This window comes from Phoenix dactylifera, chromosome 11 (genome assembly GCF_051530095.1).
Source record: "Phoenix dactylifera cultivar Ajwa chromosome 11, Ajwa_hap1_PhDact_Kaust_v1.1, whole genome shotgun sequence".
Lineage (NCBI taxonomy): Eukaryota > Viridiplantae > Streptophyta > Magnoliopsida > Arecales > Arecaceae > Phoenix > Phoenix dactylifera.
In genome coordinates, this window is record NC_143200.1 from 8,474,460 (window position 1) to 8,501,893 (window position 27,434).

The following is a 27,434-nucleotide window of genomic DNA, read 5'->3' on the forward strand; positions in this document are numbered from 1 at the left end:
CAAATCCTTTTTACTTTGTCTCTAACGGCTATATTTGCTTTTTTGGGCTATAAAAGGGACCTCTTAAGTGCTTCTCAACAACTCTTCACCAACCCAAAGCTAGATCATTCAAGAGAAAAGTAAGAAAGAAAAGTTCAAGGGAGTGAGTGCATTCAAGTGAAGAAATCAAGTGTTTTCAAGCTTTCCAAGTGATTTCAAGCTCAACCTCTCTCGTACGCTCGGGATTCAAAGCTCACACTCAACCCTACGCGGTCCACATCGGAAGAATCAACATTTCTCACGCTTCCAACGGCAAAAGGATTCTTCCGGGTTCTATTGTTCATAATTGTCATATTTGCTTTTTAGAGCTTTACTTTTCCTTTGTAAACTCTTTCATTGTGGTGCTTGTTCCAGTCAAGGGACTTGGAACAAGGGAAAGGCGTCCCAAGCCTAAGTGAGATTGGGGGTTTTAGGGTTTGTTGTGAGCCCGGTGTAAAACAACGAGTTGGGTAGTGAACTCGCAAAACTACCGTACTGTAATCTTGGATTATAGTGGAAATTCCCAAAGGTGATTTGGGGAGTGGATGTAGGAGCAGTGGAAGCTCTGAACCACTATAAAACCTTGTGTTTGCGATTGACCTTTCTTATTCCTCCTTCTTTACTTTAGTGCATATATTCGTGTGTTTTATTTTTAATTAGTCAAAAGCTTTTAAAACACCCAATTCACCCCCCTCTTGGGTGACCATCTCTGGGCAACAAAGGTATTTTTCTTTTCAATTTTTGTATGCATCTCTTGAACCACATTTTAGAAGAAAAATTTTTTAAACCTTTTCCATACCTTCCAAAATCAATCTATTGTTTTTTTTTTTATCATCAACCTCGCGGCCCACGCTGAGGTCCTCCTCGAGCGTGGACCACGAAGAAGAGCCTCTGGACTGCGGAAAATTATTTTATGGGAAATTATTATGAAAAATTATTTTATACTAATAATTATAATATTTTATACCTTTATTTTTGTGTTATACTATAAATATAATATCATATTATATTATATCATAATACATTAATATGCTATGTTAAATAATTTAATATTATGTTATATTATGGAAAATTAATTTATACTAATAATTATAATATTTTATACCTTTATTTTTGTATTATACTATAAATATAATATCATATTATATTATATCATAATACATTAATATGTTATGTTAAATAATTTAATATTATGTTATATTATTAAAAATTAATTTATACTAATAATTATAATATTTATAACTTTATTATTGTATTATACTATAAATATTATATTATATTACATTACATTATAATACATTAATATGCTATTTTAAATAATTTAATATTATGTTATATTATAGAAAATTAATTTATAATAATAATTATAATATTTTATACCTTTATTATTGTATTATACTATAAATATTGTATTATATTACATTACATTATAATACATTAATATATTATTTTAAATAATTTAATATTATGTTATATTATGAGAAATTAATTTATACTAATAATTATAATATTTTATACTTTTATTATTGTATTATACTATAAATATAATATGTATTACATTATATCATAATACATTAATATGTTATGTTAAATAATTTAATATTATGTTATATTACCAAATATTAATTTATTCTAATAATTATATTATTATTATGCTATATTAACATAATATTATTTTATATTACAATAATATTATACTATATCGTATATTTATGTATTAATTTATGTTATGTTTTATTATGTTCTGTTGTATAATACTATGCAATGTCCTTTATGGTAATTTGTCATACAAAAGTACTTTCTCAGTTTGTTTACCAAACACAAAATAAAGTACCACAGCACTTTACGAATGTAGTTACCAAACAGCAAACAGCTTTTTATAACAGCTCTACTTCCAACAGCTCTACTTCTAACAGCTCTACTGCCAACAGCTCCCCAAACAGGGCCTTAGTTGCAGTCAAAAGTTCCGATAACAGATGCCCTAGAGATGCACAAAGGGCACTTTAATAATTACAAAGGAAAAGCGGCTGCAATGGTACAGAAGGCATTCTAAGAAGGGGGAAATTAACAGTTTAAGAAATGCAAGAGAAAGCAAATAACAGCCTCTTTTCCCTGTCATAATGGTATTAATGTCTCAATGCACCCTGAAAGGTTGTTAAAGGATAACAATTGGAAGGGAAAGAAATAGTATTTTTAATTTAATAATCAATGTCATCACATCTTTATTCAAATGCTGAATCACAGCCGTTCGTATCGTGGGTCTCTCTTTCAAGCAAAGAAAATTCGATCCAACTGTTCCAGCTCGAGCCCAGGTGACAAATTCGATCCAAACCCGATCAGCTTAATAAGGGAGAAAAGTGGGGCACTTGAAGCTTTTCTTCTCCCATCCCTCCGCTCTTCACGACTCTCGCTTAGGGCATCGGTTCGCTCTCCATCTTGGGCGAGAAAGGGAGGTATTCGAAGGGCGAGCAGCGGCCATCAGCAGCGGCGGCATTCGATAGGCCTCAAGGTAAAATCGCCCCTATCTCTCTCTCCCTCTTTCTCTCTCTTGAGTTTATCCTTTTTCCCTTTTTCCTTTTTCTCGAGTAGATAGCTCTAAACAGATTATCCTCTGTTACACTTTCAAAAGCTGAGCATTTTGTGACGTTCGTTGCTGTATTGCCTCTTTTTATTCATTTCCTTAATTGTTTTGCTGCCGGGTTTGGATTGTTTGCGTTTCTTTCCCGTTTTGCTGACAAAAGTTGGATCTTGCTTTGATAATAGTTGGTTTCTTTTGTAACAGCTGAAAAATTGGCTTTATCTCTTTAGTGTCGGTTACTTTGTTATTTGTTAAGCGTCTGAGTGTTGTATTGGGGATGTCTGTGTTGCGTTCGTCGATGGGCTTCCATGGGATGCCTTTTGTGCTAATCAAGACAAGTTTTTTTTTTTTTTTTTTGTTGCTTTGCAACAATTTCTATTCTCTCTTTGTTTTGTTACAAACTTTTCTATTAAGAGTTGTAGAATCACTTTAGTTAACATGAATCTACTTTCCGTATGAACTGGGTATTTTTGATGTTAACAGAGCTTATCCTCTGTTAAACAGAGGGCCAGGCCATATTTCTTTGGGGTTAGAGAGTTGTAATCCTTATTTACCACCAAATTGAAAAAATAGTGTTGGTAGCATTTAAGCTAGGACAACGATGTTGCGTACTTGCATTCTTTAAGTTTAAATCAAATAATATCTTACTAATGTATTATATTTTAAGAAGAACTCATGCATTAATTGTTAATGATGAATCTTTGGGTCATGCGATATTGATAGTTTATTGAGAATATTGTAAGTTTTAATCATTGATTGAAATATGTGAAGGTATAAGTAATTTTGTAAATCTTTGTACAAATTTTGTCATGTGGGCAATTGCCTAATTGCCTTTACTACAAGATGGGGCCATTGCCAAAGATCACCTAGACTATTTGACAAACTGACCTTCATAGTTCAAATATCTAGAAATTAGCAGCATGATGGAGCTAGTTTGCACCATTTTATTTAATACATACCCGTATATGCATGCATGTACATATAAGTATATTCTTATTAGAAATATAATCTAACTTGGGGATTTTGTAGATTTTGTACGAATTAACTAATCATCAAATGAATAGATAATTAAACTAGTTAGAAGTTCTAGATGTGTCTGGGTAGTGGAGGTTCTTTTGTGAGATTGTCATTTGATTAGATCGAAGCCCTCTAAGCGCATAGGGCTTATGCTGCTTGTTATGCCACAAATCGGAAATATGGCATGGCCATGCTATTGTAGGGTATCGCCCACAATAACACGAAACCCACAATAAAAGATCCATAAAAAAAATTATTCCATAAAGGATATAAGAAGTATGTTCCAAAAATTTCTCCATTTATTAAATAAAGTGCTGATACAGAGCATTTAAGCTCAGAGTTTAAATATTCAAAAACTACAAAAACCTAATTACCATGGCCGAAAGTTTGGATTTCATGAGGGACACTATGCCGGCCAAGGTCAGCCATTGATTTGCTTAATTCACTAAGATGATTAATCAGATCTATTATGAGCCAACTAATTAGATTTATGCAACTATGCTTCCAAGCGTACTATCTCGACCTCCAAACCAAAATAGTGGCTCTCTGCTGCAGCCTTATTTGTCTGAAAAGAATAAAGGGAAAAGTGGCTCAGTAAGTAACCTTGCACTACTTTATTGGATCAAGCATAAGTTTTATATAATTTTAATGCACTATTTAGAAAATAACTTTTACTGCAAATTAAAGCATTTCATATGCAAAATAATATAACAAACCACGATAGAACTTGGTTGGTCATTGGTCAAGAGATAGGATCCGACAGTCAATGACAACAAGGGAAGAGGAGGGCCAACATGAGAGGTTCGAGCTTCTCAGAACTAAGAAAAAGTGAGGGTTCTATGGTCGGAAGGTGGAAAGATCAGGAAAATAGGGGGTCATTGAGCCCGATCTCACAACGACGGGGAATGCCCTCTCTTTGGGCTCGATCTCAAGGTGACAAGGAGAAAACAAGGTCAGTCGCTAGTGACGACGGAGTTCGGCAAGGGCTGGCGACCAAGCTTCACATAAGGCGAGAGATATGAACTAAGAAGTGGAGAGAAAAATGGGGAAAGGATCGTTACCTCAAATAAAGGATTGGGGAGATGGGTTCGTCTCAAAGAAAGGGGATTGACTATGGTTGAACACCAAAATCTAGTGAGGAGAGAAGGGTGCATGATCGACATGGTCGAGGATGGAATATTGATTGTGGTTGGCAGCAAGGGGGGAGAGCATTCGAGCGAGGATCGATGAGAAATAAAGAGGAAGGAGGTGATGGGATTTAGCATTATTGTCTGCTTTTGTTGGCATTATCCTTTGATCCCATCCTTCTTTCCTCTGTTTTCATGTTTTCCATCCTCCTCTTTCTCCCCTCTCTTGATACCACTTCCATTGTTCAATGTTGTGATGATCCCCTACTGATTGATCCTCATTTAGCCCTGATTAGATCAAGCCATTTATGGTTTGGACCACAATACTATCCCCTTAGATCGGATCCTCTACCCTTAATCTTGCTGGTTGCTGCTTAGATCTGATTGAATTTGTGATGCCAGGCACCACCGCCTGGCCAGTTCTTAAATGACTTTGAATATGTCCAGTGGATTTGCTTAACTGAACTTTGTGGTTTTTGAATGAATGAAGATTAGTGACCTTAACATTTCTTATAAAGTTTGGAATTACTGATCAAATTCAATTTATATGAATTATGAAATTATAAATTATGTTTGATATGATTGACTCTATATTTTACTTGAAAATTTCAGATCAAGCATATTAATTATGAATAATTTATGTTTTATGTTAAATAGCATGGTTCCATGAATATTTTATTGTTAATGATTTACTTATGAGTTATGACCTCTAAATTATAAAAAAATGTATTTTGCTATAAAAATGATACATCTGGCCCGATTATGAATTATGAACTTTTTATGATGCCATTTAGCATTTTTCAACCTATTTATACAGGTATCTTTTATCAAATTATAAAATATTTTAAGCAAAATTTGCTGTACCTATCGGTACCGTACTGTACTGTATCGGTACCAAATCGGTATATTGTTTCATACCGTATCGACACTCGGTGTTTCTTGCCGTCTCGTATGGTACCGCATTCTGACACTGTAATAGGATGGTACCGATATGGGATATGGTATGGACTTTCAGATAGTTATAGCAGTCTCTAAAAATAGGGCTAACCAACACCCTGGAGCTAGCATCTAAAAAAGATGATCCTCTACCAACAGGTTAAAGTTGGTAATGGTTACAAAGTATGATATCTTGTTGATTACGAAAACAACTTTGTCACAGGTTATAGTGACAGTAACATAAAATATCTGTGAGTATTATTTTTAAGATGATGTGGCTAAATGGTAACTATTTGATGACTATATTATTTTAATTGCATCTAAAATTATCTTTATGAATCTGCATGATTTATGCATGCATGTTTGAATTTTTGTATAATGATTTGTTATATTATTATGTATATGCAATGCTTTAATTTGTAGTAAAGTTTATTCTTTAAATGGGGCATTAAAATCATTTAAAACTTGTGCTTGATCTAGTAAGAAAGTGCAAGACTATTTACCGAGCTGCGAAGCTTATTTTCCTCTTTGTAATTTTCAGACAAAAAAGGTTGCTAAGAGCAGGGATGGTTTGAAAGTCGAGATAATAAGCTGAGAGGCATAGTAGCAGAAGTCTAATTAGTTGGCTAATAATAGATATGGTTAATGGTGTTGGTGAATATGGATTTATGTAGTTTTTGAATATTTAAACTTTGGGTTTAGAAGCTCTATACAAGTGCTTTTTTATTTAACAAATGGAGTTTTTTTGGACCACTTTTATTATGTGCTTTATGGATTTTTTTTTTTTTGTACAGATCTTCTATTGTGGGCGATACCCTAGGATAGCAAGTCTATGTCATGTTCTGGAATTGGAGCATGATAGCAGTGGTATCAGCATTTAGGTTTTAGGTCCTTAGAGCTTAGATTAGTTAGTTGCGAAGGGGCTAAAATTTAAGGTATAAAGGGATGCCTTAGAATAATTTTCTATATTTTGGGAAAAAATTCTTTTAGTACTAAGAGATCATCTAATTGATTTATAGTGTCCAGTTTTCTTTTGTGGATATAGGCTGAGGTCCTAAGGCTTCACTTAGGACAACTGTAGAAGGTTTTCAAAAGTAAAACATTTTGTAAAGTGCACTAATCCTAGGTTTAGGAGAAATGACATCGAGGTTAAATGGTTTGTATATGAGAATGTATTTTGAGTTATATGGATGAGTTATGATATGTTGTCTATTCTCTTGTCATTTAAGTTATTTTGGAAATTTGAACTTGATATAGGTATAGAATGTGAAAGCAATTTTGATCTTTTTTCTGAGCATCATTTTGAGTTGCGAAATTCGCTTTTATCATGCAATTGCTTGAAGTGCTGGTCAAGAAAGAGATTTATAGTGTCAGAAAAATCAAGCAATAAATTATGGATAAGACTTCGAAATTGCATGGATTGGAAAAGTTGAGATATCTTACTGGGAAAGAATGAAAAGAAAATTAGTTGAAAAGTGTACTTGAGGATATTTTGAATGAGAGAGAGAATCCTTTGACAATAGTGATCAAGATAAATTTTGGCTCAAAGAAAGGGACAGAAATATGGTTTAATGGCGCAAGGCTGGAGTATTATTGAGAAGGATGAAATTGTTAGAAATTATCATGAATAATTTCTTCTTTGCTCGATGTTTCAAGATCTTCTAAATTGAAGTAGAGTAAGCTCCGTGCGTTCTGAAATTCTAGCAAATTTATAAAATTATTGTAAACAATTTGAAGAAGTTAAATTATATATACATATATATTTGGATTACTGAAAATGGAGGTACCGAGTCTATATGTTGTGAGACCATAGAGCCTGACCATACAGCCTGTGTGTTGGTAAAATTTCAAACAATCTTGGGATGAAATTGTTAGATTTGTTTTTGGGATATTTTTTTTTTTTTAAGTCAAAGTTAGGTTTATGAGTTGATCATGGGTCTTTACGACTAGGATTGAAACTGTTTATGAAATCTAGTGTTGAGTAGAGATTGATTTTAAATGGCTTATATGAGTTTATCTTAGCAGGGAGAAGATTTCTAGAAGATTGTCGCAAATGTTAGAAAGCTCTGTTAAAGATAGTCGAGTTGAATATGCTCAAAAGCAAGTTGATTTTGTGATCTTTTGATTCATTGGAGCATAGAGTCAACCTTCTTAAAGACAGAGTTGATTTGGAATTTTCTAATTGAATTGTCAATGGAATCCAAGATAACTTAGCTCAGATGAGAAGTAGAATATAATAAATTGTTTACACAAGAATATCATGTGATTATCTTATATCCATTACTTGCTATGATCTTGTTTTGAATTTTATTATGTTGATTTAAAGCCACCCATGATCTTTCTCTAGGCTATATATCCTGACCAATATCCTCATGATTATGATTTGGTAAGATCTAATTGCAATCAATTTCATGATTTTAGAACCATTCCACTTCCTCTAGAGTTCGATTCTAGAGTTCGATTGATTTCGATCCCTAATTGAATTTAGTAAAATTGTGTAGTCCCGATCCCTTTCTATGATCCTAAATCTTGAGTCTATCATATTAAGCATTTGGACAAGTGGGAGCATGTTGCAAATCTAAAAGTTCATTATCATGTGATTCCTATATTGATTTTGATTCTGGTTACTTTTCCATTGGACTATAGCTGATATTGTTGGTCTTATCTTCTTGTCATGAGTAGTATTTTGGTTAGAAATATTTTAGTGACCTAGAAAATTTTGGTGGGTATGGATCAGAGTTGTGTAGTGGAGGTGGTGGCAGCTATCTAGATCGATCGGCCAAAAACAAAAGAGATGTGGAATAGAGGGTCTGCTGGTCTCAGAACTCGGTCGAGCATTGGTCAAGAGATAGGATTTGGAGGATAGTGACAACCATGGAGGAGGAGGGCTAGCATGCCTCTTAGATCCAAGAAAATGGGGAGGTTCCATGGTCGGAAGGAGGAAAGATCAAAGAAATAGGGGTCACTGAGCAGCACTGGGGAGAATGAATGGTCCGCCGCCAGTGACGATGGAGTCCTGCAAGGGTCGGCAACCCAAGCCTTACATAGGGTCAGAGATATGGATTGAGAATTGGAGAGAAAGGGGGAAAGGCTTGTTACCTCAAACTGGGGATCATGGAGATGGGTTCATATCCAAATAGAGGATCGACTATGGTCGAGCATTGGAATCCAGCGAGGAGAGAAGGGCGCACAATTGAGATGGCCAAGGATGATGGAAAATTGATGGTTGATGGCAACAAAGGGGGAGAGCATTCAGCAAGATTGTTGAGAAATAAGGAGGAAGGAGGCAACAAGTTTTGGCATTATTTCTGCCCTCGTTGGCTTGATGTGCACATGGTGGCTGACTCGGGAATCCCCCGGACGTCATGTTAGTTCTCATGCTTGCAAGGGCCTTGACCTCCCCAGCATTTTAGGCGAAAATCACAGCCCTCAGTTGGGCGCTTGATTCCCCTTGTTGGTGAGTCTCGCTGTTGGGTTGACTCAGCCATCGTGACCGAGTGGGGGCTAAGACTAAGACTGGGTCTGGGGTGGGATGCTACATTGCTCACCTATCTCTTCAAGTACTACCTACACTAGCTGTGAACCAAGCCATGGTATGTGAGTGGGGATATTGGTGCTTCGAGTTGGCAACCTTTAGTCCCTCTAGGAAGTGTTTTAAGATTAAGACAAGGAAAAGGAAAAAAAACTTCTCAATTTTAGGGCTTTATTTCCTATAGAACATACTTTAAAAGAAAATTGAGAGAACAAAAAAACAATGATCATCTCTTGTGAGAGAATCCGATATTTAGAAATGAACAAATAGGTTTGGGTGGATATAATATTTGTTATATACCAATAGCCACCTCTTGAAAAGATACCATTCAATAAAATATCAGGTAAAATCATAAAAGATATTAAAAAGAAACCTTGTAATGCAGTAATACCATACTAATGACCAAACACTATCATCCTGGATCACCACAATCATACTCATTATGATATATTCCATCAAATAAGTTTTTTTAATAAAAAAGTCAAGAATCACATCATAACTTAGTTGGTCTAAAGATATATTAAGCAAAATCTCTATAGATCTATGATAAATAAACAAAGATCAAAGAAAATGCATGGGTGTGATGACAAGTAAAAGATCATTGGATTACTAACTTGGGTTTCGATTAGGCTAGGGAGGAGGGGCCGAGAAATGGTTGAGGGGAGGAGGTGGGGCTTAGGGTTAGTGAGAGTTGGAGTATGAGACCTTTGACTAATGTTAGAGTCGAAGGTGTAGGTTTAGTGGAAGAGGAATAACAATGAGGAAGAGAAAGGGCTTGGTGAGGGAGAGGAGAGGAGTGGGATAGGAAGCAACTCACTGAGATTGAGACTTGGAAGGATTTCCTGTAGAAAGGATCATCGACAAAAACAGTCGGGTTGATCTCTTGGCCGGAGCCAAAGATCCGAGGCCTCGAGGTCTGTGGAGGAGAGGTTCAGGAGAGGAGCTGTCCTTCAAATGTTGTCCTCTTTTTTGAGTGAATAAGGGGAAGAGGGGTGATAAGATCTTGGAGGGGGTATTTATCCTACGTAGGCTTGAGTTGCTTGAGTACCTAAACTCGACCCATACACATCTTGACAATGAGTTGAGCTGTTGTAGCTTGTGCTCGAACTCAGCATACGTGCACCTTAAGTGGCTGCACATGATCCAGCTGCAGCTCTTCGAACATGCATCGTGGGCTGCCGGTGTAATTGGACTTACGAGCATGTGAGGATTCCTACGGGCGTGTGTTTAGTCTCCTATGGGCTATATATTGGGGAGATTTTGGGTACTTATATAAGGCCAAAAAATTCAAATAATACCTTTTGGCTAGTCTTTTGGGTGAGGTTCTTAGTTGTGACAAATGGTATCTGAGCAGACCTACCTCATGGCTTATGTGGACTAGGGGTCACTGCAGCATGAGCTGAGCATGGTGCTTGTGATTAGATTTGAATGGATTTGAACTCTTTATCTGACGAGGATGTTAGAAAATAAATGGGAGAGTATATGAGGATCCGTGTGGATGTGTTTAGTCCCACATCGGGTATGTACTGGAGAGATCTTGGATACTTATATAGGGCCAAAGAACCTAAATTACACCTTTCGACTGGCCTTTTTGGGTGAGGTCCTGGTTTGTGACAGGGCAGGTTGATGTACATAGTTCCAAACAGCCCCTTAGGGTAGATTGACTCCCGTTTGACAGGAAACATAGTGAACAGAAGTTCTTGAATGGCACCCTTGTAGTACAAACTTCCACTAGACACATGATATGGAGCTTGACATTGGTTGTTCGCCAGAGAGCACATTAAAGGTCATGCATTGGTATCTCATTCATGAGTGATCCAAGGTTCAAACCGAGTACCCGTTGGATTGAAACTTATACTAGCATACTTGTGTAAGCGCATTCATAAAAAATACCTTGTTTTTGCAATTATCTTGCAGAAATCTTGCCTTAAGCTCTTGAGCAAAAGTGGTTCCTAACATTTTACTAACATTCCTTGTTAAAGGGCCAACAAGATTTTACTTCAATCATGCAAAGCTGATTGAGAGAAAGTTGTTGATTTTAGTTAGTTCTTGTGAGATGCAATAATATTGCATTATCTGCATGATACCATAGCATAATTTTGATTATTTGCAATAAAAATCTACATATTCATCTTAGTCGTTCACTAATAGAAATATAAGTTCATGAAATTTGCCTGCCTTTATTTCAATGCTTGTATCCACAAAAAAAATATGCACTACGTCACCCACCATAAGAAACAATAAATATCCCCTATAATGACAGACTGGAATGTGAACTTGCATAAACTCCAAATTTGAAAAGCTGTGTTTGAGTTGATAATCATGCACATCTCTACTATTAGTGATTAAGTAGAACCTTGAACCTTAAATGCAATTTGAGATACTTTATATCAAGGGATTCTTAAAGAAATGATATTGCAGGTCACTGCAATAATTATTAAATATAGTACTCATGAGGCATCATGAGATGTTCATGATTTTCTTAGCAAACTATCATGTGCTTTGTACGGAATGTGGCATGCTGAGGCATGAATTCATGCATGCGCCTTACTTTTCATAGTAATTAATGAGAAGAATCCTCTCTTTTTTTTTGACTGATGGACTAGTGAAGAAACAAGTGAGAAGGAACAATGATTCCTGTAAACTGAGACTTAAAATGCAAGATAACTTACATATATTCCATTCAATTAGTTCATCCAGGAAACATGGTAGTCTTGTACATGTGGATAATAATAGAATGCTGAACCATGCAAATGCATGAAACGATAATGCAGGCTATATATCATGCCAGCAAGATCACCTATAAGGTTTGTTTGCCTTCCAGATCATGTAAATGTAGTTATAAGCCAACTATATTATGACACTAATTGGTGTAGCATAATTAATTAAGGAAACTTAATTGCTCAAAATGCTCCCGTGGAGGCTTGAAACTTTTATTCTCCAAAAAGACATAATCATAACATGTATTCATGCCTTCCATAGCCAACTGTGTTCCTGTGTCAGGGAGTTCAATATTCATAGGATGACCTTAACCTATATAGTTCTATTCATGCTCTTATGGAGTGAAATTAAATTTTATGGGACTTGTGAAGCTTAGGTTAAGCTGAGAGGATTTGGCTGATGTGTTAATAACAACTTAAAAGCACAGAAAAAGAAAAAGATTGATGATGACAAGAATATCCATATCTTCAGGCATCCTAATTATTCCAGTAAAATGCCAACCATCAAATTGATAACTAGTTTGGCAAATAAATGGTGTGCACTCAAAACTATTGTGTTTTTGTCAATATTAATGTGTGTTATGGTATATTAGACCCATATTAGAGTTCACGCCTTAGAGGCTATGTCAAATAGATGATTTGGCATCTAGTGTTTATAAATTTAATTGAACTTTTTTAAATGGTATTTATTGATGCTTACCTACAGCTTTGTAAAAGATGATCAAGTATTCTAGAGTTTTTACTTTGAGAAATGTTTCAAACTTGTTATATTACTCTTTGAATGGTGGGATGCAACAAAATAGTGTCTATTCATGATTTTCCATGACCAGAACACTAATTACTGATTCACAAGTTTTTCCCTTTATATCCTTCACCTTATATTATGTTTCTTTGAACAAGATTCTTCAAGTGGTCTCTTTGGACTCATTGGATGTTCCATCTGCTGGAACCATCTGTTTGTTTTCCCAATATCGGGATTCTCTTCTCTTTATCAAGGAATATGGAATTGTCTATCATGATAGGTGATCGATCTTTCTTTTTCTCTCCAATACGATATTCTGTCTATAACAAAAGGCCAAACTTAGAGACATTTTTACTTGATTTTAGAAGAGTTTTGGAGTGACTAGAGGCTGTTGGTTCATACTACTGTCATTCCATGCTCATGCAAGCAGATGTTTTATGGGAGGTACTAGTCGGGCAAGAAAAATCTTGTGCACTCAGATGTGCCCAATTTTTGTATGGACAGCATCATAGATGTGCCTTCATTACCTAGGCCACACCTAACCCTTCTTACATAATTTAATTACATATTTGTTAGATGATTTAGTTTATTTATGTAAAGCCTACGGAACCACTGGTTTAGATTAATTTTCTGAGAATACATTATATGAAAACATGGCAGAGAAACAAATTCACATAAAATTTCCACAAACTATTCCTAGTATTCATGACCAGTTGTATGCAAGATTAGAATATGATCTAGTAACAAAAATTTTTGGAATTATTTTGACATTTTGCCATGAAGATCAAGAACTGTGGGAAATTTTTAAGCATTAATGGTAGAATTTAGAATGAAGAGCAAGATCTGAAGCTAGAGATGTCAATAGAGGCTGATAATCCACTAATCCATTGTGGAACTGACCTGAATTATAGTATTTGGGTATCAAAAATAAACCAAATAAGGCTATTTTGTTGGGTTTGGTTCCAAAGTTAGACCCGAAGTCTTATCAGGTTGGGTTTGGGTTTAGGTAGATCCATACCTGAAAACAGTGCTGTCATGCTTAGGTGCAAGGCACAAGCGAAGCCTGCCCCAAACACCTCGACTACCCCAAGGCGAAGCCCCTATGGTAAGCCGCTAAAAGGACGCGCTTCCTTTTTCTGACTCGAAGAAAGCCTAGGCACAAAAAGCACACCTTTGCTCTTTCCAATCATAGCCATTTGATTTTGATCAGATTTTCAGGCTTCTTGGCCAAGAAAAAGACTACTCCATCCAACGGAGGGCAGTAAGGATGGTCATGAGACCTAGAGATTCCGGCCAGTCCTTATCCATCCAGTCAGTCAACCTACTGCTCCTCTTTTTCTTCTGCCGCCGCTGCCCTCCTCCTCCTCCTCCTCCTTTTTCTGCTGCTTGCCTTTGATCTTCTTCTTCTTCCATCCCCTGCTGCCAGTCCATCAGAAATAGGCCTGTTGCGTTCCTCTTGATCCTCTTCTTCTTCTTCTTCTTCTGCTGCTGCTGCTCCTGCTGCTCTACCTGCAGCTTATACTATGTTTCTGTCCTCTTGTATTAGAAATTCTTTTAAGTTGTTCGATCACATACTCATTAACCTGTCTAAAACAATAGGGTTAAATATGCTTTTAATCATGTACGCATAATTAGTTATATGTATATTGATGTTTTTGCGCCTCAGTTCGTCAAGGCGTATGGCTTGCATCTAGGCTCTAAGAGACCTCGAGCCTTTGATGACTTTGCTTGAAAACCCAAAAACCAACCTGATTATATATACACATCATACACATATACGTACATATGTACATATGTGTGTGTGTATAATATCAATTTTTCTTTGAATCATAAAAGAAAAAATCAAGTAGAAGTATTTAAATCGTGACCCATTGTGTTCTACCAAATTTCAATCTGTCATGTGTGGTAATGGTTTGTAGTTGTTACTGATTAGACTTTTTTCAATGTATTAGCTTTGATTTAAGATTGTACTGAGATTGATTATTGTAGGATTTTTTTCCTTCATGTTTTTTGATTGCATGGTGTTTAGATGACAAAAATAATAACTGAATAAATGCCCTCTTTTAGGTACATGGATGTTTTTTGATTCCATGGATGTTTCTGTCATTATTTTTTTCATGTTTCTCAGTTTGTGATATAATATTTTGATTACATTAAATAATCTGAAAGAACATCCAAAACTGTAAGGCTTGTTGAATAACTTATTTATACCCTAAAATCTGACCTGGTACCTGATCTTTTTTGGGTCCAATATTGGGTTTGGGTGTAGAGTTTTAATTAGGTTTGGATTTGGTTTGGATCTAGCAATTCTGGGTATGGGTATGGCCAAACTTGACTTGAACCTGACCCATTGATACCCAATAGAAACATTGATTGCATCAATGTATAAGAAACTTATGACAAAAGTAATGACAGTTTATTTTATAGCTGAAGGGAGCGAAGCACTTGACATTGTTAAAGACATCTATGGTGGTGCTATAACAAGTTTACCATTTATATTTTTATGTAACTTTGGAAAGGCTATTTAGCAGTCTCAAAAGTGGGGTTATTTTTAGCCTGTAGGGAGCAAAGAAGCATGGCATTATTAAAGACATCTATGGAGGTGCTATAACATGTGTACTTTTATGTTTTTATGTAACTTTGAGAGGCTATTCAGTGGTGTACAATGCTAGTATTTATGCTTACAATTTTCATTTACTCATCGTGTCCCTCATGGTACGTTATTGAGAAGTAACATCTGCTATGCTGGCAATAGGATTAAATCGATTTTGGTGCCGATGGTGGCTCTTTGTGCAAAGCACATGCCTCTGAGGACCCCAAATTGATGAGTTTGGTGCTTATGAATATGTTCTTGTTATATATTTTTTCTTTGTTCACCAGGATTTAACATCAATTATTAGTTCAAATTGGCGACGCAAACCTATGTCTGGACATTTTTGCTCTTGCAAGCACAAGTTTTCATTTTTTTAATAGTAATTCTAACATTCAGATGCAGTCTAGCGATAATGCTTATTTTTCTTGGTGATGGTTCCTCCTAGAGTATCAGTAGAAGAAAACTTGGATGATGTTCTAACACAAAATATGTTGTTGTGCACTACTTGGTTTTGATCTGGCTTTAGATCTGTTTGTTTTGTGCTCCTGGCTTTAGATTGAGCGACATCTGCTCTGACAGAAATTGTGCTTCGCAGAAACTTGACAACTAGCTTTGAAGGATCATGGCTAAGCACCATCCTGATCTTATCATGTGCCGGAAGCAGCCAGGGATTGCCATTGGTCGCTTGTGCGAGAAGTGTGATGGGAAGTGTGTCATTTGTGACTCATATGTGCGGCCTTGCACGCTTGTCCGTGTCTGCGATGAGTGCAATTACGGTTCATTTCAAGGTAGGTGTGTCATATGTGGAGGTGTTGGGATCTCCGATGCATACTACTGTAAAGAGTGCACGCAGCAGGAGAAAGATAGGGATGGCTGTCCAAAGATTGTAAATTTGGGGAGTGCCAAAACAGATCTTTTCTATGAACGTAAAAAATATGGTTTCAAGAAAAGATGATGGGATGCAGGCATTATCATAACAGTATGTTTTTGCTGATTGACTAGTAGTTTGTATGGGATAGAGTATTGCTTATGCCAGATAGATCTCACCATGCGTGTATTCAGTTGCGGTGATTAATGTAGCCTCTGAAGTTTTACCTTGAAAAAGAAAAATGTAGCCTTTTCCGGCAAACTTGAACGTAGGAGTGGATAAAACAGTATTTAGTGGATGCATTCGAAATTGATACTGATTATTCTTCCACCTTGAGTGAAATATTATGTGTTATTTAAGATGCTGCCACATTAGTTGCGACGGTATATTTCTTTTAATTCCTCTTTTTAATTCCCTTAAGTTAACCATCTTCCTATTAGCTATTTAAGAGCCTCCCTTCAAATATTGCAGCAGCATGAAACAAAAAGTAGAAGTCAGAACGTTATGACCAGATAGCTGCAAAATATCCCTTGCTGAGCTTTGGATTTGTTTTCATTGACTGCTTCCCCAGGCTTCCATTCTGCCGGGCAAACCTCTTCAGGTAGAGCATGAGAGCATAATGAAAAATTGCTAGACCTGCAATGCATTAAAAGCAAAAAAGGAAAAGGTCGAGCATAAGAGCAAGGAAAGGCTTGTATCGCTTCTCTACAATTGAGCTGCATTAGGTGTTCGTCAATCATAGGATCCAGTTTGCCACATTAATGGACGACCTCTTAAATTGGTCGCCTTGAACTAAATGATACTCATCATCCATGTATCATGACAAGAGGGCCTACGATGTTTGTAGTGGAATAAACATGTACAGCATCTAAAACAAATATACTAACTAGATTATCAATCATTGATCATGTTGCCATGCATGTACATAGCTCATCCATGTCCCTTTGGTATTTTACCTGTAGTCTCCTCATGGTCTGATCAACTCTGCAGCCAATGGCAAGATTACGAGTAGTAGAGTGCCGAATGACTTCTTCCTTATCTATGATGAGTAGGTCGTCTTCGTAGTGCAATCTCCAGTCAAATAGAAAATCGTTGCGATGTAACAGGACTCGTTCCATCATTTTAAGTAATAAACAGAATAATGCAAGCAAGTTTCTTATGTGCTAACAACCTGACAAGAAACAAAATTCTTCTTCCAACAATCAAAATATGTCACACTACTATATTCATTGCTCCAGGAATTCCAAGTATAGAATTGTTGGCAGCAACGGTTATGTACTTGTTCACGACTTTCTTGCTCATTCTTTTTTCCTCCTTAATGCTGCTGCCTAATGCTTAAAGCAACGAAGATGCTCAGCTAAACCTTTAGATCATCTATATACTTGAACAGAGCAATAGCACTCTCCGTATTGAAACTATTACACGCCATAAGATTCAGAAAATTATAGCCTGAAAAGGAAACGATCTCTTAAACAAGTTGATGTACAAGCAGCAAGGGAATACACCACCAGTTAGTAGGGCTGCAAATGAACCAAGCTCTTCATGAACAGCTCAGGCTTGGCTTGATAATAGACTTGATTGGTCTTGTCTGTTTAGGAAATGAGCGAGGCTCAAACATCGTTAAAGACTGACTCTTAAATGAGCTGAGCCTGAAAAGTTGGGAAGAGAAACCAGGTCCATTGTAGTCCAACAATGGAAGAACTAACATATGTCAATCTGGCTAACTTACTAGTGAATCTGAAAACATGTGGTTTCCAGGAACAAAAGCACACCACTGTAATAGTTCACAAGTACAAGCACATCCAAATATCAACCTAAACCAATGATGTGGTAGCCAAGCGTAAAGAAGCAGCAATAATTTCACGTTCAAGTCTAGTCATGTTCAAAATGTTAATATAGATGAGGTAAGTAAAGTAGAAGGATTACTTTATTGGTAAAAAAATAAAAAATTAATGGAGGACAATGCAAATATAGTAGATGGTAACTCCAAAGTGATTGTGTAGTCATCTCATCTAAATTAGCTGGATTTTTAACTCAGAATTCACTTCCAGGAAACAACTCAGCGAAACCAGATTATCTGAATAATTACATAGACTTTATTCAAAAAAGCACTCCGAGATAGAAGGCAACTTTCAATACGAAGTTCATATCTTTTCCTTCGGTTTAAGCAAATATAAATTCCCTTGCTCTGGACTGCTTGCCACAAGTAGGCATTGTAAGTGTTGCAGCATTTCTGATTGTGATTGGAATCTCAGTTTTTCTGATCACCAAAATATAGCTTTATTTTCACTTTTAGACCTTTCATTTTTCTTTTGTGTGCATATGTATTAATTTGTTTTTATGGCTCAGATTATGTAATCTAATCTATATTTTAAGGGTCTAGGTGATTTATGACATGGAAAATTAAGTTATAAGGGTCATGTAGCATCATTATAAGTTGTGGGATGCATTAGTTGTCTGGCCACTTAATCAAGAGAGAGGAAAGGAGAGAGCAATAGATGGACAGAATTCCCATCTTCTTCGGGCATCCACATGTCTTGACAACGCTTCCATCTCTCTCCTTAAATGTTCTTTAGACTGCCCCTTTGGAAAGGAAAATTTGATGTTCTCAAATACTTGTTTGTGGTTTTTTATGCTATATATGAATATAATTTTATCAAGAATGAGAAGACAAGATTCTTTTCTTTTCTTTTGATTAGGGTCATTTGTGCTATATATGAATATAATTTTATCAAAAATGAATAGAATTTTATTTCTGAGAGTCCATGCCCATAATGATAACCTATTTTTATGCTTAAGGAACAGTCTGCTAAGAGTTTCTTTAGGATAGAAGAGAATCCATTCCTTTATTATTTAAATTAAATAACACTGAACTACAACAGTGCTTTTAAAAGGCTTTTTTTTGAAAAAAATCAAAATAACTCATGTGAACTACTTCAGGCTCTTAAAGATATTTATGTAATCATGTCGGTTTCATGATTTTGTAGCCTAGCTCTTACCATCCCCAAAGAGCAGCAGCAGCAGCAGCAGAACTTGTTCAGATCCTGAGCAGTGTGGTAGAAGACTACTTGGTTAAGAATGACTACTTGTGGGGGCTGTAAACAAATTTATATACTAGCATTACCTATCATGGTTAGTTTTGCTCTATCTTCTGAACCTCCAATCTGTGAATCTTTACCCTAGTCACTATTAAATTGCTTGCAGGACCAGGATTTTATTCCAGGAAAAATCTCCCACTAGGATCGAAATTCTTAAGGGATGACAAACAGTACCGAAGATTCGAACCCCGACCTCCAGCTTTAAGGGTGAGAGGTTGTACGACTGAGCTACATGTACAGGGACAACTTAGACCTTTTCTATCAATCAATTAGATCATATGGTCTACTATTCTGTACCGTATCAAGTTTCTTGGTAATTGTTGAGTCTACAACAAAAATCTAGCTGAAGACACTGAAGATCCCAATGGCATATGACATCTATTTATAAGTCAGGAACCTGCCTGTTAAGGGTCAGGAAAAGGATCTTCATTGTCAAACAGACACAAGGGTATTTTAGTCTACCCAAATTTGTCAGATTTAAACAATAAAAACAACAGCTATCTGAACCACAGACTTACCATCATGAGCTTTTGAACTCCACATCAACCTCCAGGCCCATATAGAGATCGAGGCATGTAAAGGTGCCATATCGAATAGGAAGATGCCTTCTTATCTGCCTTGTAGTGCTTCATAGAATGTTTTTTGCTATGCAAGATTAAGCTACTCTACTAACAAGCATCAATGCTAAATGTACTCTAAATGGATCCATTTACATATGAACTGGATAAAATGAAGTATGATCTTTTGGAAAGAAATTCTGAATGGTTATTAAATAATATACATGTTCCAATGAAATTCCACATATCTTTGACAATTTATTGTTAAGGTCGAAATCTTCTTCATTTGATATAGTCAAGGTTATGTTCTTCATCAACACTAGTCTTCTCTAAACAATCTAGTGTAACTTACATCAAGGTTCTCTTCCTTTATCTTTCTGCCTCACGGAAAGCTAAATCTTTGACCTTACTAGGGAATCTAAACAACCAAAGGCTCATGCCTTCACCATCTTACCCCATCACCAAATCTTCTATTAAGACAACTCTAATTGTTACACCTGAGTAGGAGCCGACCAATCACTACAAGAAAAAGAAGCTCTGGCGACGCTTTTTAACGTCTTTACCGACGCTTGTAAGCGTCGGCACATAAAGTATTTTAGCGACGCTTTTAAGCGTCGCTAAAAAGTATAACCAACTAGTTCAATCACAAATTTCAACCGTGGGGTCACTGGGTAACCGGCATAATCTTCTTTGGATGAGAGTGACCATCACCCCTAACGGCCCTCCGTCACCTACTCCGTCACCCCTAACGGCCCTCAGTCCTCACCTACCCCCTTTAAAACCCTCCCAAGTCCCCACACCACCTCTCATCCACTCCATCCCAATCCTCGCCACCCACCCGGCTCCCGTCTCTCTCTCTCTCTCTCTCTCCCTTTTTTTTTGCTGAAACTCTCTCTCTGCCTTTGGTCTCGAGTGGAGAGTAATGGAGAAGGCCCTGCTGGGGCTTTTCGCCGCAGTGACACTCGCCATCGCCCAGGGCGTCGAGTTCGACATCTTCACCGACATCTTCGACATGGTCTTCACCGTCTACGGCGAGCACTGGCGCAAGATGCGCCGCATCATGACCGTCCCTTTCTTCACCAACGGCTGGTGGAGGCCCGCCAGGTGGGAGGAGGAGGCACGCCGGGTGGTGGTGGACGTCAAGGCCAACCCCAACGCCGCCACCGAGCTGGGTGGACATCTTGGCGAAGGCGGTGGTGGGGATGATGGCGAAGACGCGGCGCATCAGGCCGTGGGCTCAGCACTTGGACGCCAAGCCCAGTGCCTTCTCCAGGACTAGCTCGGTGTCCATCATCGCATCTCCACCTCTGCCCTCCTAATTCCCCACCACCACTTGTTGATCCGCCGATGTGGGGCTAAATCGAGGACCTAATTAGTTCTACCCTTCTCTTGATCTCCGGATCCTTTTGGGGAGGTCAGGATGGGATCTCTTGATCTCTGGATCATTCAACTGATTTTATTTAATTGAGATCGAGAAAGAGCAATGAAGAGAGGAGGGGAGGGGGGTGCGGCCTCTGTTCAAAAATGGCCTCCGACGACGCTTTGAAAAGCGTCGGCCTTTTTTTTTATATTTCGCTGCTTAGCGTCGTCTTAGCCCACGAAGCGTTGTTTATTGCCGACGCTTTTTTAAACCGTCGGTGCTAGACAAAAAATTGACGACGCTTGTGACAAGCGTCGCCAAAAAAGTGTTGGTAAAATCCATTTTTCTAGTAGTGAATGAAAGGCTGCCTCATGTCCACCAAATGATTTCTAACCGGCTCGAATTGAAACTAGTCTTTCAAAGCTCACCACGTGGTCCACCTCTTCATGGATGCTCAATAGCATAACGATCTCAACTAATCTAGTAGAAAATCGTTACACGCCAACCATCTTAACTGATCTAATAGAAGATCGGTACCCATCCAACCTAACAAGAGGTCGGTACATTCAAACCAACTTAACAGAAGAATCAGTACTCCACAATTGACCTAACGGAAAGTCGGTACGCTCATAACTAATCTTTAACAAATTCTACTGGGCTCCCTTTATAAATATGACCACTTTGAGAGAACCCAGGGGAAGCTAAGAAGAGGAGGGGGCACTTGATCTATTGCATTGATCTCCCTACTCTCTCTCTCTCTCTCTCTCTCTCTCTCTCTCTCTCTCTCTAATTTTTCTATTTTTGTTGAGATCTTTGCTTGACTTAAGTATCGGAGGGTCTCTCATCGGATATTTATCAGCAAGAGGACTTTCTTCCTGTTTCAATTTGGACCCAGTGCCGTCTAGCCTACCTTCGTAGACTTGCAGAGGGTGCTCGCCAACGCACTCCAGCTGGAGCGATAGGATCTCAAGTATCTCCAGCCATTTCCTCATCTCTTTGCTTGAATCATCTCAGATCTCAGCGGCAACACTAATGTTACCTCTATTTTCTACAGAATTCTAGCCCCATTAGTCTAAGCATACATTTGCATACTCTACAATGTGTACTAGCTCATTCTAGGTCCCATGTTATTTGCAGGTCTTGTAGTTTGCAATAGTCGTTTTATATGGAGGGATCCTCTTTATTGCCAAGGTGGTCTTCAATTCAACGTCCTTCTGAATATAACCAAGAGGGTAGGAATGTGGATGAGGCTTAGTCTGCAACCCCAACTTTTACACCAAATTTTCAGAGATGAGGTTTTTCTATCTTTCAGGATCTATAATAGTCTCGATGATACTCTATTTCACTTGGATCTTCAAGCGAAAGACTTTTTCTCACATATCTAGATCTGTCTTAGTTGTTGTCTCTAGTTTCCTCACCATCAAGCTCAATTTAAAGTCAGTTTGCTTAAGTTCGGGTAGCTCCTCAACAATTATAACATTGAGAACCACCTTTTCCTTCTTCGTGGAATTCTCATCCTTCTGCATCTTTCTCTTTGGTTGTAACTTGGGGTGAAGCTTCTAATACTTCACCTTGGTGTGTCCATTGAGGTTACAGTGATCATAGTAATTTTTCTGTTCGTGTTGGCTTGCTTCTTGCCTTGCTCCCCCTCCTAATCTAGATTTCCACCCTTTTCTCTGAATTTGTCGCTCTTTTTGCCTTCCCTAAGCCGATGCTTCACCTCAATCCCCATGGCATTCATGTTGGCTTCGCTAATGTCTTTAACTTTGAAGAGTTTCAGCTCCTTTTGAATGCTCTTGTGGAGACCTCCGACGTACTTCATGAAAACTGCATGATTGTCGATGGAGATTTCGAGTGAGATTGCTTGCTTTTAAAATTCAGTCGTATAGTCTTAAACAGACTGATCATATTTCTATCGTAAGTACTACTACTTAATCCACCAATCCTCCTCATGGTCGATTGGATAGGATTACTTCTTGATTAGACTCTTGAATTCATTCATTGTTAGATTAGAAATATTATTGTTTCTCATGTACGAATTTCACTAGGTAAGAGCATAGCTAGAAAGCCTGAGACGGGCAAAAGCTACCTTCTGGATATTAGAGTATTCATAGATAGTAAAATAGGTCTCTAACTGGTCTAGCCAGTTATCTTGGTTCTTCACATCGATTGCCCTATCATAGATAGGGATCTGAATTCAAGATTCGACTTTAAAGGATGGAAAAGAGTGATTTTTTCATACCTATAGGTTGCTTATCCTCCTCGCTAGATGGTGGATCTTCATCTCGCTAATCTGGAGACAATCTTGATGAGTTGGACATTCTTCTCCTTTAATTGTGTGAGATGTTCCTTCGTCTCATCATCCATCGAGAAAGAACTAGCAACTATACTTGCCTTTGTCTTTCAATGTACTTGAAGCATGGATAGCCCTTCTTCTGATTACTTGTATTGCTCGTGCATCTAGAACATAAACCAAGACCAACAGATGTAGAAGACCAACACTCTACAGAAAAGATTTTCTTCAACTGCTCAACTCGAATCTTTCAAAAAAATAGAAGAACATAGAAGAATTGTGAAAGTAAGGGTTAAGTCTCCTTTTCTTTTTGATGATCCACATCTTCTAAAATGAGATAATACTTACGAGGTCCTCTCTTTCACAATTTGTGTTGGATTCCTTTTCTAGTTCGAATAGGGCTACGTATCCTAAAATAAATATGACTAATATCTAGAAAAAGCTAAATTTATAAATAGTTTAGAAAAAGCTAAAACTCTTGAGGAGGTAGATCTCGACTTCTACATCAACTCTTTTTTCTATCGCCCCACCTGATTCTTCTCATATAGAGAGCTATATTCGATCAAAATCTTATGCGAAAAAGGCCAGATGTTTTTGATTTGACTAGCCTATTTTAGAGCCTAAATAATAGAATTTTAGCTTGATTTAATCTTCTAAGAGGTTGGCCCAAAGTTGAAGATCTCGAAGAATTACCCATTTTTTTTAAAAAAATAATCATCTCAATCGAACATCGTGTGACCAATTTATAGCCTTCAGAAATTTGGTTTTTGACTCGACTTCCTGATGTAGCGGATCTTGCTCCTGGATTCTGTCTAACCCTATTCGTAGTAGACAAAGTGTTCCATATCAAGTTTGGTGATCTTTTGGATACTTGTAGTAATCAAAGTAATCTACATTAAGTCTGGTGACTATTTTAGATATCTATAGTGGCCAAAGTTGTCCACATTAAGTCTGGTGATTATTCTAGATATTTCTAATAGCCAAAGTAGTCCACATTGAGTCTGCTAATTCTCCAAATGGACTATGTAGAGTCTGGTGGTCCTCCTGGATTTAGAAGTGGTTGAGCCCATCTTTGACTTTGCTAGTTCCAATCATATACTTCATGGTTAGGACATGAAAAAGCAGAAAGTAGGAAAAAAGCACAATTGAGAGATTTTGTAAGTTGGATAACTGAAAGAAAATTGTAATTAAAAGATGGGATATAGCTAGAGTATATCACTCAACTTGAGTTTATTTGTGAAGTTACATATGCCGACATGCTTGATATTAGTTGTAGAGCCATTCAACATGCTAAAAGGTTCAAGTTGTGAAATATTTAGTGGCTACTCAAGTAAAGATAGAGAGGATGTAGAATGATTAGATACCTCCAAATTGATGATCCAAGGATGAGTGTGTGTTATATGAGTGCTAGTATAATGACAAAGTTCAGCAAAAAGAATGGAATTAACATTCAAAGTAGACATCAATTGATGGTATTAGCCAGCTATTAGATTTTAAATGACCTACTAGTTGCACTTGCATTGGAGGAGATGCTGTGAGATGATTGAATACATTTCAAACTAGAAGCATTTCAGTAGCATGCTTGTTGTTCGATGCTCTACCAAATCTATGAGATTTCTTTTGTTAAATGCAACCATTTTTTTGGTTTTCGGATGGCCTCATGGATAAGCCACATGTGGTCCAACATTTGGCTTTGTTACGGCTGAGACCACTACAGTCTTTGCAAATGAGTTTGGAGTGTCAAGTGGATGGTCCAGATTGCCTTGGCTTTGCTACCCATATTAGTAGTTTGGTTTGCGGCATCAATTTTTAAATCTCGGGCAATTTAGATTCCCCTTCTATTGCATCTCTTGAAGAAATAGAGAATATACTTTCCTAGTATTTGGTAGAGGCTCCGTTGCTAAGATTTGGGATGAACATGGCTGAAAGCTTCATTTAGTCCCATTAAGAATTGATACACCTGCACATTATGTTCATTTTGTAGTTTATTTAAAGAACCACACGTGCATGGTGGTACCTTGGAGAGGGAGGCTAGCTTATCCCATTTTTTTTCATATAAGTGAAGTAGGCAACCTTAAACGACAGTCCTTATTGTGTGGTGGAAGCTTCCCTTTTAGTTGATAAATTTTTGGACCATTTCTTTGAGAAAAATGATCTTTAAGATCTGCCCAAGAGTCTTGAGTAATCTTGATATAAGCAAAATTATTAGCAAGATCTCTATTGAGTACATGGAGGAACTAGGACAAAACCATATAGTTACATTGCTCCAATGCCTCAACAGTAGAGTTAGGTGTAATTAGCTAGTGTAGAGACCTATCTACAATATATATATATATATATATATGTATATATATATATATATATATATATATATATATATATGTATATATATATATATGTATATATGTATATATGTATATATATATATATGTATATATGTATATATGTATATATATATATATGTATATATGTATATATGTATATATATATATATATATATATATATATATATATATATATATATATATATATATATATATATATATATATATATGTATATATATATATTGCTCCAAGAGCAATAATAACAATGCCTCTAATTACTATAGTTGTCTCCAACAAGAACTTAATGTCAATATAATCCCTAGATTATCAAAAGTGATGCAAATAATAAGGAAATTGAAGTCAACTCCCATACTATTGTCATTGTTGTTGCTATCAGATTTGTTGATGGCAATTTATTTCGAAATATTCATTGTGATAGGATGCAAGAATGAATGAGATGGATTGTAACGAAAGAGTAGATAGAGTGTTAGCTGTCTTGCTCTGATACCATGAGAAAATTGGTTAAGAAGAATGACTTGATCTTCTTTATTTTATTTCTTGAATATATAATCTCATATAATACAAATTCAATAATTTTAGGATAGCTAGAAATACAAATCTCATCATGTTATGAACAACTATAAAATATGTGGAATAATGGAAGTCAAGAATAAAGGGAATGTAGAGAGCATAAATATGGAAATGGATCCTAATGCATGTTCATGATTATAGAATGCACAAATGTGAAAATATTCTAATGATAATGGAGAGATAAGAGTGCACGTGCTTGACTATGTTACCTAATAAAGATATGGAAAAATAATCCTATAATTAAAAAAAATTATAAGTATGGCAATGAATCTCAATGATTATGGAGAGTTGGAAGGAATTTGCTTGACTTAATTGTCTATTACTTATCTCTCCTATTGCTCTCTGATCTCAATACTCTTATATTGACTATATTCCATTATCTATGATATAGACCGATGCTCTAGATTGATATGCACGATGGAGTAAGGATGTGTATTGGGTGTTTGCATTGCAAGCAAGGGTGATTCTTGAGAATTAGGATGCACAGGATAATGCTTAAAAAATGGCACTCTCTCAACTTTTTAAGAAAAAAAGTACTTCGTAGTAATAATTGTTTGATAACATTATCTCCAAACTTTTTATATAAGAAACAAAAGTTTTTAAAAGAAGCAAATGAATCTAGATTGTAGCTTCTTCTTCTCTCTATATAAAGCAAAACAACACCAAGCAAAGACTTTGATTTTTTAGAGTGGGTCAATGATGAGGGTTTCGGAATCAGTTCCATTGTAGGACAGATCACAGATCTAAAAGAGGTAAATAAATCTTGATTGTGGCTTTGTCTTCTCTCTGTATAAAGCAAAGCAGAACCAAGTAAAAAATTCGATTCTTTGGAGTGGGTCAATGACGAGGATTTCAGAATCAATTCTATTGCAGGGCAGATCACACACCGAAGAATTGGAAGAGATTGTTTGAAGAAGGTTCCTAGGATGCAGGATATACACATTTCACTCTCCAGAGTTTTTTTTATTATTTTTATTATTTTTATTATTTTTTTTTATTTTCTGCACTCATGAGTTCCAAGGTGTTTGTTTGAGTTGTTTATACAAATCCGTGCAAAATCTTTTCGTGTATAAGACAGA

The 27,434-nt window shown here is 36.6% G+C and overlaps 1 protein-coding gene across 1 annotated transcript; it reads left to right on the forward strand.

Moving 5' to 3' along the window:
• Positions 1–2,363: 2,363 nt before the first annotated feature.
• On the forward strand, positions 2,364–16,440 carry LOC120107591 (PHD finger-like domain-containing protein 5A). Its single transcript, XM_039120917.2, has 2 exons — positions 2,364–2,527; positions 15,859–16,440. The coding sequence occupies exon 2, from the start codon at positions 15,886–15,888 to the stop codon at positions 16,216–16,218; it is 333 nt and encodes a 110-aa protein (XP_038976845.1). The 5' UTR covers positions 2,364–2,527; positions 15,859–15,885; the 3' UTR covers positions 16,219–16,440.
• The last annotated feature ends 10,994 nt before the right edge of the window (positions 16,441–27,434 follow it).